Below are 17,545 nucleotides of genomic sequence, written 5' to 3'. Positions count from 1 at the left end.
TATGATCAATAATATTAGATGATGATATAGAGAGAAGTTGTTTTAGTTGATTCATTCCAATGGGTTATGAGGGACTATTTATAGAGTTTAATATTTTTTTTTCTAAGGCTTTGTTTGGATTGGAGTTTTTGAAAAAACTTAGAGAAGGAAAAAGGTAATGATTGATGATGATCTTGAGGAGGTGATAATTATTTTTGATAAATAAAAAAAAAAAATTTAAAATAGAGGGTATTTTAGTGTTTTAATTAATGAAATGAGTGATGTGATTGTTGAGAAGTGATGATTTTAGATTAGATTAAAAAAAAAAAAAAAAGGCCTAAGTTAAAAAATGAAAATAATATTGGAGTAAATCCAACTGCAATTTTCCTAACCAGTCATGCATGCTGGGGACAAGGACATCTGTAAAATATAATAAAGATAGTTTTAGATGAACATGCTAATTTATTGTCACATTTCACCATTTTTATTGCCAAGAAAAAATAGTTAGTTAAATATACAAATTTGATAATATATGTTATATTTATGAATTAATTTTAGTTTAACTTAGAAACTACTGCAACTTTTCGCTTAGATAATTTTTACATAAACTGTAAATGCGTTAAAATTAAATAATAAATAATGTAAAATACTCTTTTATTACCTGAGTCATTAATGAGTTAACTCAATAATTTTATTATAAAATAAACATTATTTTAAAATTATACTTAAAAAAAACATAAATAATAAAATAATTTGTATATATATTTTATTTATAATTATTAATTTAATAATAATTTTGAATATTTTTTTGTATAATTATTTTATTTCTATTTTTGTAACAAAATTAACAGTACTTTTAATTTATAACTAATTTTATTTAGAATAATATTTACTAAATAAATATTTAATTAAATCAATTAAGTAATAATAATCTAGAATACAATAATTTGAGATAATTATAATATTTTTTTTAACAATTCTAATAAATATGATTATTAATTAGATAAATATCTTCATCCATATTCATTTTATATCAAAGGGTTTTTGTTTTATTTTTCTAAATGATTTATATTTGTTCATTACATAAAATAAATAATTTAGAAATCTAAAATATTATTATATTAATTAATTAATACAACATTATAAATGAGAATTAAACACTTAATATTTTTATATCTTACAAATTATTTTTTGTCAATTAAACTACTACTTATTAAGAAAACTAAGTTTATTTTAAAATAATCTAGTTTGAAATAATATTATTAAAAACTGAATTATTTTTAAATTATTTGATTTTTAAAATAATAATATATAATAATTTTTTTAAATAAATAATAATTTAAAATTTTAATTAGATAATAATTTAATTGAAATCATCTATAAAAATATTATGTAAAACAATTAATTTATTTGAATAACATGAATAAATTTTACTTAATAAATCAAATATTTTAATTTTAATTCTTAGTAAAACCATTATAATATCAAATTTAAAGAATGATAGACTGACCTTCTCAAATAAATATATGCTTTCTATAATAATAATAATAATAATAATAATAATAATAATAATAATAATGTGTCACTTAACTTCAAAGTTTTGAAATTCGTAGCTCTTGTCAACCCGGTGAAGGGATTGAATAATTGGGTTATTAGTTCAATCCGGTGAAGGGATTGAGTTATTAGGTTACTAGTTCAATCGATGAGTCAACTAATTAAACGCTATAAATTTTATATAATAATAAAATAATTCAAAAATAATATATTACGTTAAAAATAAAATACGTAAATTTCAAAAATAATACTCAATTTCAAAAGCAATACTTAATTTCGAAAGCAATACTTAATTTAAGAAAATGTCGAAAACATTTTTAAATATCATTTTATTTAAAATCTTAAAAAGTAATTCGAAACTAAAATATCACGATAAAAATAAGATTTCATACGTTTTATCCATTTAAAAAATAAATAAATTAATTAACTAAATTTTTTATAATTTAAATCCGATACAATTGGATGAAAACTAACTAAATTAAATGTTCAAATATTTTTTATTATAATAAAATTAACTCTTTGATCAACTTGAAAAAAATTCAAGAGAATGGTGGAATGTATATGTAATAAAGAAAAGGTACAAATATTAGGTGCTAATTTAAAACTTTGTCCCCATATAATGTAATATAATATTATATAATACAATATATTATATTTTCTCAAAAATATAATATAATATAATGCGAGATTTTATTATCGAGTGGGTTATAGCCTCCTCCCATATTGGCTTTTAAGTCTTGATTGGTTAGGTACAAATATGGTTATCAACATAAGTAGCAAAAATACAAAAATACAAAAATTAAATAGATGTCGGTCCTCAGTTGAAAGTAAGTCTAATTAATCAATGTCTTGAATATGTTTGAAAATACATGTCGGTCTTCAGTTGAAATTAAGTCTAAATCTTAATAAAAACAAATTGAGAAATAATGTATTCATGTTTTTCTAATTAAGGCATTGTTCGGATTGGAGTTTTTAAAAAAATGAGAGAAAAAAATAATTCTCGGTGATAATTTTGAAAAAATGATAATCATTTTGGTAAAAGACTTAAAAAAGTATTATTATATATGAATAAAATAAAAAAATAATATTTAAAATAGAAGATATTTTAGTATTTTGATTAATGAAATGAGTGATATAATTGTTTAGAATTGATCGATTGAAAAATTAATTTTCTCTTTTTTTAAAAACCCAAAGAGAAGCCTATGTTTAGTTTTAAAAATATTATTTCTTGTGTTTTAAAATGATATTTTAATTTATAATTCCTCAAAATTATTACTTTTAACATATAATTTTTTGTTTTTGTTTTTTTATTCAATTAATATATAATAATAGTTTATTAAAATGACATTACTTAATAAATTATATGCTTCTTTAATTTTTGTTATGTTAATATTTTCATTTGTTACCAACAAAATTATTTAGTTTTATCATTTTCATTTTTATTGTGCTATTGTCACTGTTTTTTATTAATAACACATCGTCTCACAAAATTGTGTAAACACATAATTGTTACAACGATGTGTGTTTAAATTCTTATCGAAAATTCATCATATATATATATATATATATATATATATATATATTATTTTTCATACTTTAAAACTACATTAATAATAGTTATCAAATTTAATTTAAATGAAAAGAGTTTAGACTAGGGGCACAACTAAAAATTGAGTTAAAGTTAAAGAGGGAAAAAATTTAAAAAGAATTTAAAAAAAAGTAAAAAAAAAAAATATGAATAAAACATGGGAGGTGTTTTTTCCACGAGGAATAAGTGAGGGAATTTGTGAGGGAATTTGGTGAGGGAATGACTTGGCATAATCTTATTCGCTGAAAAAATCAAATAATTTCTTTTTTTTCTCTCTTTCCTCCCACTTTTATATTTTCCGGTGATGCCAAGTCATTCCTTCCCTCACCAAATTCCCTCTCTCTATCACTCCTCTTTTCCCATCCCCTCCCATATTCCCACCCCTCTCTCACTCCTTAATTAACTCCAAAATGACTTATTTATCCCTACCACCTTTATATATTTACATTTCTTATTTTATTTATTTTACTTATTTTATTTTATTTAATTATTGTTTTTTTATTAAATATAATTAATTAATTAACTTTTAATATTTTTTAACTTTATTTATTTAATTAAAAATACAAAATATTATTATTTTTATATTATAATTATTTAAAATATATTAAATATTTAAATTTTTACTAATTTAATAAAATATAAATATTTAATATTTTATTATATTAATTATATATATATTTTTTAAAATACTTATAAAATCAATTATTTTTATATATAAAATTATTTAACAAATAAATAAGATAAAATCTCTAATATATTATGCATAATATTTTTAATAATATTTTTTATTAAAATATTTTATATTTAACTTTTTAAAATATTTATTTTATATAAAATTATTATTTTATTTTAATTAATTTATTATAATTTTATTATTAATATATAATATTTAAAATTAATTATATATCTTTAAGATTTTTTTATCTTTTAATTTCTTAATATTAAATATTTTAACTTGGTTTAGAAAAAAAGTAGGCATGTCATAAAAAAAAATACACTAAACTAAATAAAATTTAAAAATAAAAATTCTAATAAAAATACACCAATATAAATAAAAATATAAAAATAAAAATTCTAATCGATATTTCCTCCAAATTCAGCATCATTTTAAATAATTATAATATAAAAATAATAATATTTTTTATTTTTAATTAAATAAATAAAGTTTAAAAAATATTAAAAATTAATTAATTATATTTAATAAAAAAACTTAATAATTAAATAAAATAAAATAAGTAAAATAAATAAAATAAGAAATGTAAATATATAAATGTGGTAGAGATAAATAAGTCATTTTTAAATTAATTAAAGAGTGAAGCCGGGTAAGAATATGAGAGTGAGTGGGAAAAACAATTTGCATAAAACATATAGATCAATGTGAGTCTCTACGTCACTTTATATATATAATTTTTAAATTGAAGAAATAAGTAGTGAATTAAATAAAATAAAAAGTATAAGTGATGAGACATTCCTACTTTACATATATATATATATATTTATATTTTGGATGGCTTAAAATAAATATGCCTTCCTAGTCTAGTCTAAGCTAAAAGATTAAAGATCTCTAATTTATTTTTTTATTAAAAATATTATAAGTTAAAGTAAAAGATTATTAATATGGATTTCATTAATTTAAAAAAATATATAACCCTACTATATTAGTGGATTGATTCCATTTTTAAAGAATACATTTATCTATAATAAGGCATATTTATTCTATATAAAGCATTGTTATCATATACTAGATAAATACCCACATACAACAGGGGATTGATTCCACTTTTAATGAGAAAATGTGATTTTTAAATTTGTCATTAAATTTAATTTATGACCTTGCTTATGTTCGGCCTCAATCTTCTTAGCGGATGCATTGTGCATCTACACGAGGTATTAAATCCAATATGTTGGTAAATCAGAACATGACGTGTTGCCAAATCTCAGTCTAAACTGGTTGGTTTGATCGATTTATGAACCAAAATTTACAAACCACGTTTGAGATGGTTTTGATTTAGTTTGTTTGAAAATCAATTCTACTATATTTATATTGACCTATATGAGTTTTGATCGGAACTTGAGTCTAAGTAAGAAATCATAATTGTTTGATATTTTTCTTTACTAAACTAAACTAAGTTATGTGTTAGAATATTTAATCTAATTTTTATTTTTTAAATTTATAATTTTAATATTTTATTAAAAGAAATTATAAATGTTTGATATTTTGGCCCACTAGGCTGAGTTATGTTTGTTAGAATTTTTAATTTAGATATATTTTTCTTATTTAAGTCTCTAATCTTAATACGATATATTGATAAATTGAGATAAATTGTAGTTGCAGAAACATACATGTATCTATAATAAAGAATTGTTCATTAAGTCATTTTTCGGATTTTTCTCGATCGTGGATCTCCCAGTTCTTGATATGTATTTAGACCTGAATCAGAAGGTCTAATATGGGTAGGGTTTAAGCTTTTCAACCCTCTATCGATAGGCTTAATTATTCTTGAGAGTGAACGAACATCCACCTTTAATCTAATGAGGATAACATATCAAAGTAACTATCTATATAAGTTACACACCTAACCATGGACGAATACAAACAAGGGCTGAGGTGGGCTTAAGCCCACCCCAATTTTTTTTTATATATATAATTAAAACTGAAATCCCCATACATCATAAATTTCTTCCATTCTCTTGTATTTTATATACCTACTTCTTCACTATTTATAAAATTACTTCCCTTTTCATTTGTATTTAAGTATTTCATTTCTTCATTCTCTAATTATTTTTATTTAAATTTTAGACAATTACTTTTCTAATTCCCAAAGAGGTTGAATTTCATATTTCTTAAAATAATCCTAATTTTCTTCCATAATTTTTATCTTTTGAATTTGAATAATTATCAACTTAATTATGTATATAATCATTATAATTGAGTTTATATATGTTTGGATGAATGTATAAAAAAATGTATCATTTAACATCATTAGAAATATTTTTAAACAAAACTTTTATTCTGACTTATTTAATATTGAGATATTTGTAAACTTGCAACAAAATTTATCCGAAAGATTACCTAGATTAAGACATTATTGTTTTTGTTTTGAAAATATGAATTTGTACATTATAAACTTGATGTTAAGAAGAATTTGAACGTTTTTACACTTGTCGAGTTGTGTCAACAACTAATCGAGAGTGGATGATAAAAAAATTATGTTATGTTGATTTATCTTATTATAATATTGCATATTTTTAACACTATTGTCTAGCGAACATTTTCATCAATTAAAAAGGTGTAAACGAAATTTTACAATAAAGTTATTGACACTATATATTGAACGAAATTTAGCTAAGGATATAAATAGATTTTTAATAATTATTAGTTTTATTTTTAAAATCTCGTAGAGCTTAACTTATTTAAACATTATAATATAACATTTTATTTGTTATATATATATATATATATATATATATATATATAATTTTTTACATTAAATTTAAGCCCACCCCAATATTGATTACTAGATCTGTCTCTGCACCTAACCTTAATATACTCATTTACTAATTGTCACATCAACAAAATATTATATGGTATTTTTTATTCTACACAAATATATCCTTATATTTATTATAAATGTTCAAATAAGCTCATAACATTAATAGATCCTTTTAATTGAGCTTAATCTTTATTATGATAATCAAATGTTTTTATTAATTTCAATAATCTCTTACTTGGGTCATATATATTTCTTTCAATTCTATATTATTATTTTAAGATCTCAAAATATTGTTATCATTTTTAAATACTTCTATATCAATCTTCTCCATTAGTTATATGGACATATAACATATGATTAAAACGAATCTTGTTACATTAATTTGTAATTAAACCCTCAATAGTAATGTATGCCAATGCAATCATATGATATAGATCAAACATGGGTGCATAGTGTGAATTATCATATAGTGTGATCTTAAACATATTTAATACTAACTCCCACTAAAACTTGTATATTAAACATCTAATACTTAATACTCATATGTACAATATATTTATTAAAGATCCCAAGTAGAAACTATTTAAAGAACGAATGTGTAATTTCAGAATTTGTCCAAATATGCTTAATAGATAACTACATATTCTGAATTATGTATTTTTCAAATAGTTCGACTTAGTCGAACTCATATTAATGTTAAAATAAAGACGGTATATTATTGTTATGTATTAACTTTAATAGTTTTTTTGTACCATCCATAATTTGCAATCCCGTGACAAAATTTTGCAGTCATAGGATTCCACAAAACACATAATAAATTATGTCATAATGTTAAAGAATTTGTGTCTGCTAACACTCTTATGAGAATTAAGTCTTTCAACTATTAATTAAAATAAAATTACATGGCATGTATTTTGGACTATTTCGGTCTTGACTATGAATCATATAGAATATAGGTCGTTGACGCATTCCAAAATCATGTCGATTTGTCATTGTTCACGTGGGAGGGAATGGATTCTTCGACCACGACTTTCCACATTTCTATAAAGACCAAAAAAATCTTATTTTTCACTTGCTTAATATTCTTGATCATCTTTTTGGGTCGTTCCAGATTAAGATGCATATTAAAATGTTCTATAAATGTTGCAGCTAGTTCCTTGATGGTTTATAAAAATGTTACCTTTTGCTGATGATATCAGCGTAGAGCGGTGTCATTAAGGTATTAGAGAAATATGTGAAGAATCCTTGAAACTCTGAGTCGCAACTGACTCATTACGGAGGTGTACATCTTAAAAAAACATAGACACGTCACTTTTGCCAATATAATTGAATATGTAAGGTAATTTAATACATATTGGAATGACAGCTCTTTCGGATGTTTTTATGGCATCTTTCAATTCATAAATTTTGTTAATGCTTTTACTCTTAGCCATTTTGTCCATCCGGGCTTGTGTTTCTGCCTACATGGCCCGAACTTGAGTCATTTAGCATTCATATGTAGTGGAGGGTGGCTGATAAGCCATCAGAATGGGTTTTCCATGTGGTCCCATGGGGATGATTTCATATTCATGAGTCCCATGTCGAGCCTTTGTGGTTCGGTCGAAATCTTTTTCTAAGTTTTCTTAGTAGGAGACTTCTTCTTGAGTTCGAGGACTAGTAAGTTGGGGTTGATAGGGGTAAACATGATTGTGATAGGTTGGGTAGGAATATATGGGAGGAAGAAGGCATGTTTTGGGATGTGGACGGTATTTGTTGATTAGTCAAATAACTCGTGATTAGAGCGTGTTGTTTAGTCACATATTGGAGAATTGCCTTCATCTCTTTGAATTCAGTCGTTGAGACTATTTCAGGTGTTGTTGTTTCCTCAACCATTTTGATGCGGATGAAGCGTCCAATTTTTGGGTCTATTTTCTTTGGGGTTGTAACTGTTCACAGACATGGACTGAGAGTGAAGAGGAAGAGATGAGGATTTGCATTTGTAGTGTAAGTACAATGCAATGCAATGCATATGCATGTAAATTGAATCCTAGAGAATGAATATCTCTTTCTAATTTTGAGTTTGAAAACTTACAAGTTATTATACAAAATACTCGCTTAATTTGTTACACACACGTCTCTCTTATTTGTATTTATAAAGAGATTTAGATAGAGAAATGTGTCAACAAAGGCTATAGGTTTTAAGTCCTATTATAGCTTGTTCCTACACTTGAGTTCTCTTCCTATTCATTTTTCATGACCCGCTCATATTCTTTGATGATACTCTTTAAGTAATTTCTTCACTCCTTTGGGATTCCAATTTTCGAGGCATTGTGCCATTTCTCTAGATAGCCAACGTAAGTCTTGTGGTCGATTGGTCTATTTATGGCAATGGAATTTCTCGTATAATGAGGCATGTTGTCATGACCAAATTCCTTGAAAAGATTGTGAGTGTAGTAAGAAGTGACCCATTATGATCCAAAGAATATGATCATTTGTTTGTTGTCCATCATGTAGGCCATATTCTTATTGGGATACCATGGAAGTAATTCCCTAACAACATCATCGTTTCGTATGAGAGGCTCATGTATGATTTTTCTCATCCTTCAATATTAGAGAGTAGGGTCATATGGAGTCACTAGGGACAGTTGGTGGAACAACAATATGTAGAGTATTAGAGGGGAGCCTCTTTTGTTGTGGAGAAGGTAAAATATGATTCATTTAACCCCATTAACATATCTTCTAGGATGAGACCCAATGGATCTTTGTTTCTTCTTCATAGATGGTAGACTACCTCTAGGATTTTGAAAGACGGTTTATCATCTGTCGATGCTAGGAAGAAATGAGTCAGTAGTACCGTTGCTGTCATCATTGATGAGCCCAAAGTTAGAGAAACTTTTCTATTTCTTACTTCCATTTTTGTCCAAATTTAGAAGTCAATGGTAGCCTTTTTCAGGATAGTTTCAGATGTTTTCTTGAATGTATCTGTATTCCTGTTGGAGCAGCTTTCTTAATGACATTGATTATACTAAATGTTTGAGGTGTAAAATGTTCTTGTTGTCAATCATTAGGAATGGTTGGGCACACATGCATGTCTCCCATGAAGAAAGTCCTAGAGACAGGGCTTCATCTCCTTTGCATTTGTATCACGAATGTCTTATTCATCTTGAAGTTGATAAACCTCATGATGGGAGATAATCCATAGTTCCATTGATTCAATCTATTTCCATGGAAGTTGTCGATCTAAAGGATCAAAGCTATATCTCTTAGCATAAGACACCGTCTGAGGCTGAACGTTCAAAACAATTTACAAAAATGTTCTTTTTAACTTGAAAATGAAACATGCTCAAGATGTTCCTTAGACTATAGATGCATACACATAATACATATATAGTACTCACGTAAGGGTTTGAGTGATGAGGTTTAGTTGTTTGGGTACGCCAAACAACCAGTTTGGACAGAATATCCAATATTTTTGTGCTAAATAGAATCATAAGAGAGTATCACTCACCGATAGTGGAAGGACATTAACATCTCCATAAACCGTGGAATATCAACTCAATCGGGAATTTTTCCTCATCTCCACAATGCCTACCTCCTATTGGACGGTTCATTGTCAGAGAGAGGGGTCAATCCCAGACATTCTAGTTTTTTCTCTCGCAACATCACTCGGTTTGTAATAAGTTGTTGTTCCTCATCAATAATCTTTGTACATAATTTGTAGAAGTACTGAGTCCTGTTGTGTACTTTTGAAAGTAATTTAGGATTATGTATTATTTATAGGCCCAAGCATTTATTAAGATAAAAACATATGCATCTATCAAATAATATACCTTTAAAGATGTGTGTATTAAGTTGAAAATGTAATAAAAACGTTTTTCAAAAGCCAAATTTAAGTTTTAAAGTTAAACATTTAATCCCTAGTAGAGTCACTAGAGAGTTGTAACCCCTGAAAAACCTTTGTTCTAGAAAAAGCTCGAGGTTCAAGAAATTTTAACATTGGTTTACGTGTGAGGAAATTTATTTTTAAAAACACATTAATTTTAAAAGATTTATAGAAATATGTCCTGCCATTTTAAAATTAATTGCAACAATAATTAATTTTGATCAAATTTTAAATAATCTTTTAGATTTAAAATAATTAAATTAAAATTTGAGTAAAGAAGTGTGCATTTAAATTAATTAAAAAACAATTAATTTAAAAGATGATTTGTTTGATAAGAGTCTCCAATTGATTTTTAAAATAAATAAAATTATACGTATACAAACGTATTTTTGACTAGAGTATCTTTTTGGTTCAATGTTTGGTGATATTCGGGAAAAGGTTTTGGCGCTATATCCTCTGCACCCATTAAAAATAGTCTTTACTTTATAAAGTCTTCACTTTTGAAAATTGGATTTATTACGTTTTATTTAACTAATTATTTTTCAGATCCTAGACATGCGCACGTTTTTTTTATATTTAAAATTGTAAAAATAGTATTTAAATGATGGTACATGAGGCTGATCTCTACGATTAATGAGGAAAGTACCTGAAAAATATTAGTTTTGAAAATTTAAAAATCCAACCAAACTAGCTCGGATCGGTTCCTTTGGTCTGGGTGTGGTTTCCTCGTTCTTGGGATAAACCCTCGATTCTGGGTCGAAGTCTATTGGTCGAGGTATGGAAGACTCTCGGTCGGCTGCGGAAGGCTCTCAGTCGGGTGCAGGAGGCTCTCGTTCCTAGGCTAACTCTAGGTTAGACCTAGGCTAAAATTTACTTGGTTGAGTGTAGGGGAAGGTTCAATTTTTTTTTCTCTATCTTAGGATAGCCTTTGGCTAAATTTCATCGATCTTGGGTGCGAGATCCTCTCGGTCCTAGGTTAGCCTTGGGAAAAGCTTCCTCAATCATAAAGAACATCAAACTACAAGTTTGATGTTTTTAACTTGGGCTTTAATCCTTTGATGCAAGGACATGTGAATCTTTCTTTGGTCCCAAGAATCACTTATAATATTATCATGATGTATCATTTGATCGGGATGATGTTCCATTTAACTCAAACGTTTTTGAGGTAAAAAAACAGATATTTGAACTTTAATGAAGCATAAGGAGCTTGTCAATAACTTCCTTATGCTTCATATGGTTGAATGAATCCAAAATATGAAGACTAACTGTTCATTTTAACTAATTCAAGAACTATAATTTTTATTTTTATAAAAAAAATTAGTTTTGATCAAACATGATCGGGATAGCCTAGTGTATGTTTGAATGTGTTCTTAATGTCATTAGAAACATGTTATGAAGCTTTTTGGATTGTTGTTTTTGAGCAATAACCCTAAAATAGAAACCCGATTTTAAAAATTTTCAAAATCAAATTTGGGTATTTCTGATATAAGTCGATTGGTTATGTTTTGTTTTGGTAGAAAGCTTACAAATGATCCTAGAATTATTTTCCTATCATGAAATCAGACAATCAACAATCAAGTAGTATATAAAACTAGTCGAACCGAAATATAAAATTTTAATTTAAACTTGTAAATTGAATTAGAGTATAATCGGAAGTTTACTATGAGTTAGAGAACACTCTTTAAATCTTTTAGAAGCTTACTAAATGCCTGGATTAGAGCCTTACAATCTTAAACGAAATTTTCAATATTTCAGAAAAACTTGAAGCTCTTGAATGGCGGATTTTTGTTTGGTCTTGATTTATTAGAGGTGGAGAGTGGTCTTTTGCCTTCGGTTTTCCTAGAGGAGACTATTTATAGCGTCCCAATATCAGTTCATCGACCAAGTAGGCTTGATTGTTGTGGATATCCGATTAGTTGCCTGTATAGATAGTGATGTTGCCTCAAAGTGTATGGAAAATGTTCACCGGAATATGGTGATCATTTCACCTTTTGAACGGAGTCAAACGGTGGAGAAACGCTAAAGTTCCATCTTTAAAAAATCAAAGATAGAAACTTGTTCTTATCTGGTTCGTCATCACGAGGAAGAAGACAAACCAAGTGAAATGACGTCATTTCAAGCCAAAAATCGAACGCGGGACGCTTCGTTCGTGTTCCATTGGTGATGGGTGATCCGCGCACGTCTGGGTTGACTTCGTTTGAGGCGTTTGTCTATTGATCTGCTGCAGGGATGATAATCCAACGCTCATCCGATGGTTGTGAGGTCTACTACATTGATTTCTTCTAATTTAGGCTATAGAAGATTCTGACCCTTTTTCAACTTTAAAGTTTGTTTGAAATTGATTTTTTTTTTCAATCCATTTGTTTAATTTTCAACTTAAAAAATATAATTTTTTTTAATAAATATGACATTATTTTGTTCATTTATTTTATTTTTATTTTAATATTTTGGGGTTTAATAAAATAAAATTGATATAAGATTTATCCTAAATTATTTATTTTAATCCTCTTGATTTAAAAAAAATCAGATAAAATGAGTATAACATTTATTCTATTTTTTTTTCTTTGTCCATTACTTTAATTAATGGGGATTTAATTATTACAATAATTAATCATATTTAATTATTTAATCATTGTTTGGGTCATATTTTTAAATATTTTAATTTTATTTAATGAAAATAATTTATAAATTGGGTGAGTGAAATTTGAGATAAAATGAGTACAACATTTATCCCGAAATATTTTTTATTTTTTCTTTGGCATTACTTAAATTAATTAAAATTTATTACAATAATTAATCTTGTTTAATTATTTAATCATGATTTTTTTGTATTAATTTTAATTATTTTGATTTTATTTAATTAAAATAATTTATAAATTGGGTAAGTAAATGGTAGTGATTATAATGAAAATGGTTAATCTTATTAAAAAAATTATAAGTATATTATAAAATTATTTAATTATTTAAAATTATTTGGCTTCAAATAGAATATATATACAAATTAAATAATTAAACTTATTCAAAAATTATAAATATATATTTTAATTGTTTTTTTATAATAATATAATTTAAAGTTAAAATATTAAAAATATGATACTTTTATCATAAATATTAGTTGTTTAGGGTTCTTGTTGATTTTGGTTCTAACCTTACTCCGCGTCATGACCACGGTACTGTGATTGAAGGGAATATTAGCAAACGTTGTATGCAATGAGGATCCTAAATAATGCAGATGTAGATTAGGTAAAATCCCATGGCTATATTTGGTCAAACCCACCCACCATATACACTTCTGCTTAATGGCATATGTATATATTTCACTTTTGTAATGTCATTGCCCAAAAAAAAAAACACATTATCAAACCAAATTAAAGTGTAACAAGTAGTCAAGATGTGAAACAAAATAATTTAACTTGGCGTGTGATAACCACTAGATTGAACTGAAGGGAAAATGACCAAACCATGAAGTTAGGCTACAAAATAAAATACTATACTAATATATTGGTCAAACCTAGACCCACACACTTCCACTCTTCTATATATATAAACATAAACCTACAATCCCAATCAATCATCTCTTTATACCCATAATCATAAATCTAGGAAACTAAGAAATGGGCAAAAGATTGGCTATTTTGTGGCTATGCGCAGCATTCTTCCTTCTCCTTGGCGTGGAGATCTCCGACGCCTTCAAGTCAAACCCTGTGAAATGCCATGACAGCAAGAACTTCCCAACTTGCTTCAAGAACAATAACTTATATTGCCCGAAGGAGTGCCCATGGAGTTGCACGGTCGATTGTGCCAAGTGTCGGCCAGTCTGCAACCCACCACCCAAATCCTTGAATCCGAACAAGAATGCAGACTGTAACGACAAGAAAAAATTACCTCAATCACCGCAAAATAAACCCATCAAATTCCCACCCGTGGTTAACCATCCACTAAGGCCGGAACCACCTAAGAAACAACAGATCAACTTCCCACCTCATATGTCGTTCAATGGTTATTCAACACCACCACCTAAGAAACAGATCAGCTATCCACCTCAAACACCGTTCAAGGGCTATTCAACACCACCACCTAAGAAACAGATCAGCTACCCACCTCAAACACCGTTCAAGGGCTATTCAACACCACCACCTAAGAAACAGATCAGCTACCCACCTCAAACACCGTTCAAGGGCTATTCATCACCACCACCAATGGTTAACCCTCCACCAACTAAGAAAGAGACTGAATCCCCAGGTCTAGCAACGTCCAAGGCTTCTTCAACGCCGCCGCGAGTGTCGACTTATCCAAGGACATCTAGGTGTAGGAACAAGAACTATACGAAATGTTATTTGACACAACATAAGTGTCCACCTGCATGTCCTGACCACTGCGAAGTTGACTGTGCCAAATGTAGTCCTGTTTGTAGTAAGTATATATATTCTCTCTGCTAGCTCTTAATATATAAATCAATACTTATTCATTTGTTAATCTAACATTTTTCCTTCCATTAATAGGTTGCAATTATCCTGGAGCAGTGTGCATGGACCCAAGATTTGTGGGTGCAGATGGCATAACCTTTTACTTCCATGGAAAGAAAAACCAAGATTTTTGCATTGTGTCCGATCATAACCTCCACATAAATGCTCATTTCATCGGTATTCGTAACCACCATATGACCCGTGACTTCACCTGGATCCAATCCCTCGGTATTCGCTTCGGGTCCAACAATATCTCTATCGCTGCCCTCCATACCTCTACTTGGGACGATACATCCGATCGCCTCTCCATTTCCTTCAACGGGCAATCTCTTGAAGATTGGGGTTCGCCAGAAACCGATCCTAAGGTTGTCTTCATCAGGCAGACTAACTCGGTGGTAATAGAGGCAAAGGATTTGTTTCTGATTAAGGCAAATGTGGTTCCCATAACACAAAAAGAATCTAATGTGCATGGTTATGGGATTGACACCGATGAAGACTGTTTTGCGCATCTTGACTTGAGTTTCAAGTTTTATTCACTTAGTGAGGTGGTTGACGGAGTATTAGGTCAAACATATGCATCAAACTATGTGAGTAGAGTGAAGATGGGAGTAGCAATGCCTGTCTTGGGTGGAAACGATAAGTTTCTCTCTTCAAGCATCTTTGCAACGGATTGCATTGCCTCTCGGTTTAGTGAGAAGCCTATGAAGTTGTAGTCTTTCACTACATATAGTTTAAAGTATTCTATTTTAAGTTGTTCAAGTCACATTCGAGTGAGATTAGTTTGCATTGAGATTTGAGTGTATTAATGTTTTGAAGTATCATTGTTTTAAAAAAAAATATTAATTTATTTTTCAACAAAAATTTATTATAGATAAAAGAAAAACAATTGTACTAAATATGGAGGTTTGGAGTGGATTATTTTATACTTATAAAGTTATTGTCAACCATTAGTGAAATAACCTTTCAACATATTATGGATTGATGGGTTAGATTTATATATATTCTTATCTTGTTTTAGTCTGGATTATATATGATAGTTATATATATTCTTATTTTGTTTTAGTCTGGATTATATATGATAGTTTTTTTATTCATGATTTATAATCTTAAATATTATATTAGTGTTTATCTAGACAAAACAAGATTCAAAATTCTTTATGTCAATAAGTTGAAATGATAAATTAAGCGGAAACTTATCTGATGTCATTGCCCAAAGTTTTTTTGTTACCACAAGTTGAATCTTCCAATTCTATAGACCGTCTCTCTTGCTTCTCTCTAACGATGAAGGTTATGAGAAATTAAAATGTCGTCTATGAATGATACAACTTTAAAATTTTTAGCCATGATTTTTGAAATAATTTTATAAGTGATATTACAGAAGGAAATGGGACGGAAATCTTGAATCATTTAGGGGAGAGCTTCTTTGGAATTAGGTTGAGAACGATAGCATTCCATTGCTTAAGCATCTTGAGATTCCAAAAGAACTTAGTGACAACCTCACAAACACTCTATCTGATGATGTTCTAGTTGGCCTTAAAAAAAGTGGCGTTGAATCCATCAGGCCTAGGGCTTTTGTCACATTTCATGCTAAAAAGGGTGTCTCTAATCTTGTCGGCACTAACAATCTCAATGAGCTTACTACTATAACATTGTTGATTGTCCTGATGACGATCTGGTGAAGGAAGATCGAGTAATTTGAAGGATCTTTCTAGTTTCGATGAGGCCACAATAGAAGTTGATTGCCTCCAAGTGCACCTGTTTCTGTCCTTGGGCCGTGCTCTCGTCACTTTGCTTGAGACGAATGACACTATTACAAAAGTTTCTGGCAGAGCATTTTTGGTAGAAGAAAGTTGTGTTCTTGTCGCCAAGCGAGAGTCAGTTTTGCCTTGATTTCTAGTAGGCGAAGCTTTCCTCATAGGTGCTGAGATTGTGCAATTCTGTTAGGCCTCCTTTTCGTCATACCCTTGGCTCGTGTCATTGTTGCGGAGGTGGCTGTTCTTGATGGCTTCCAGCTTCGACTTAACGTCAAGGACTCGACGTGAGATGTTACTATACTTTTTCCTCTCAAGATTTTGGACTTTGGTTTTCAGGAGGACAAGCTTTTAACTAACTTGGTACATTTTTGTACCCTGAATCGGTTCGGTCCAAATGTTTTTGACAATGTCACTAAAATCATTACTTTTCATCCAGAAATTGAAGAACTTGAAGAGACGTTTGGTTCTTTCTTTTTTATCCCAAGAAAGCATGATGGAGGAGTGGTCAGAGATACCAGGACTATGAACTTGGATGTGTATTTGGGAGAATTGGATGGCCCAAGTTTCATTGATTATCCCCATGTCAATTCAACTCTTTCTCATGTGATCATTACCACGCGTGGATGACCAGGTGAAGAAATTTTCAGAGTAGGCCGGTTTGATGCAAACCAAATCACAGATACAGTTGTTGAAGTCGAGCATACCCTAGGAGAGCTAAAAAATCGGGAGTCTTTCATTGACCTTTCTAGTGACATTGAAATATCCCAAAATGGTCCAAGTGTTGTTGTCATCGATGTGATTTCTAAGGTTGTTCCAAAGCGCTCTTCTGCTACTATCTGAATTATCAC

The 17,545-nt window shown here is 28.5% G+C and overlaps 1 protein-coding gene across 1 annotated transcript; it reads left to right on the top strand.

Moving 5' to 3' along the window:
* The first annotated feature begins 14,091 nt into the window (after positions 1-14,091).
* On the top strand, positions 14,092-15,656 carry LOC124913151. Its single transcript, XM_047453762.1, has 2 exons — positions 14,092-14,890; positions 14,980-15,656. The coding sequence occupies exons 1-2, from the start codon at positions 14,092-14,094 to the stop codon at positions 15,654-15,656; spliced, it is 1,476 nt and encodes a 491-aa protein (XP_047309718.1).
* Positions 15,657-17,545: the final 1,889 nt, after the last annotated feature.

The sequence above is a fragment of the Impatiens glandulifera genome, chromosome 8 (genome assembly GCF_907164915.1).
Source record: "Impatiens glandulifera chromosome 8, dImpGla2.1, whole genome shotgun sequence".
Classification (NCBI taxonomy): Eukaryota; Viridiplantae; Streptophyta; class Magnoliopsida; order Ericales; family Balsaminaceae; genus Impatiens; species Impatiens glandulifera.
The sequence above is the reverse complement of the archived record's forward strand: the minus strand, read 5'-3'. Positions and strand labels throughout refer to the sequence as shown.

Excerpts from the sequence above, each read along its gene's own strand:
- LOC124913151 (XM_047453762.1), top strand. The coding sequence starts at position 14,092 with ATGGGCAAAAGATTGGCTATTTTGTGGCTATGCGCAGCATTCTTCCTT. Across the intron at positions 14,891-14,979 it reads CAAATGTAGTCCTGTTTGTA|GTTGCAATTATCCTGGAGCA; the intron begins GTAAGTATATAT and ends TTCCATTAATAG.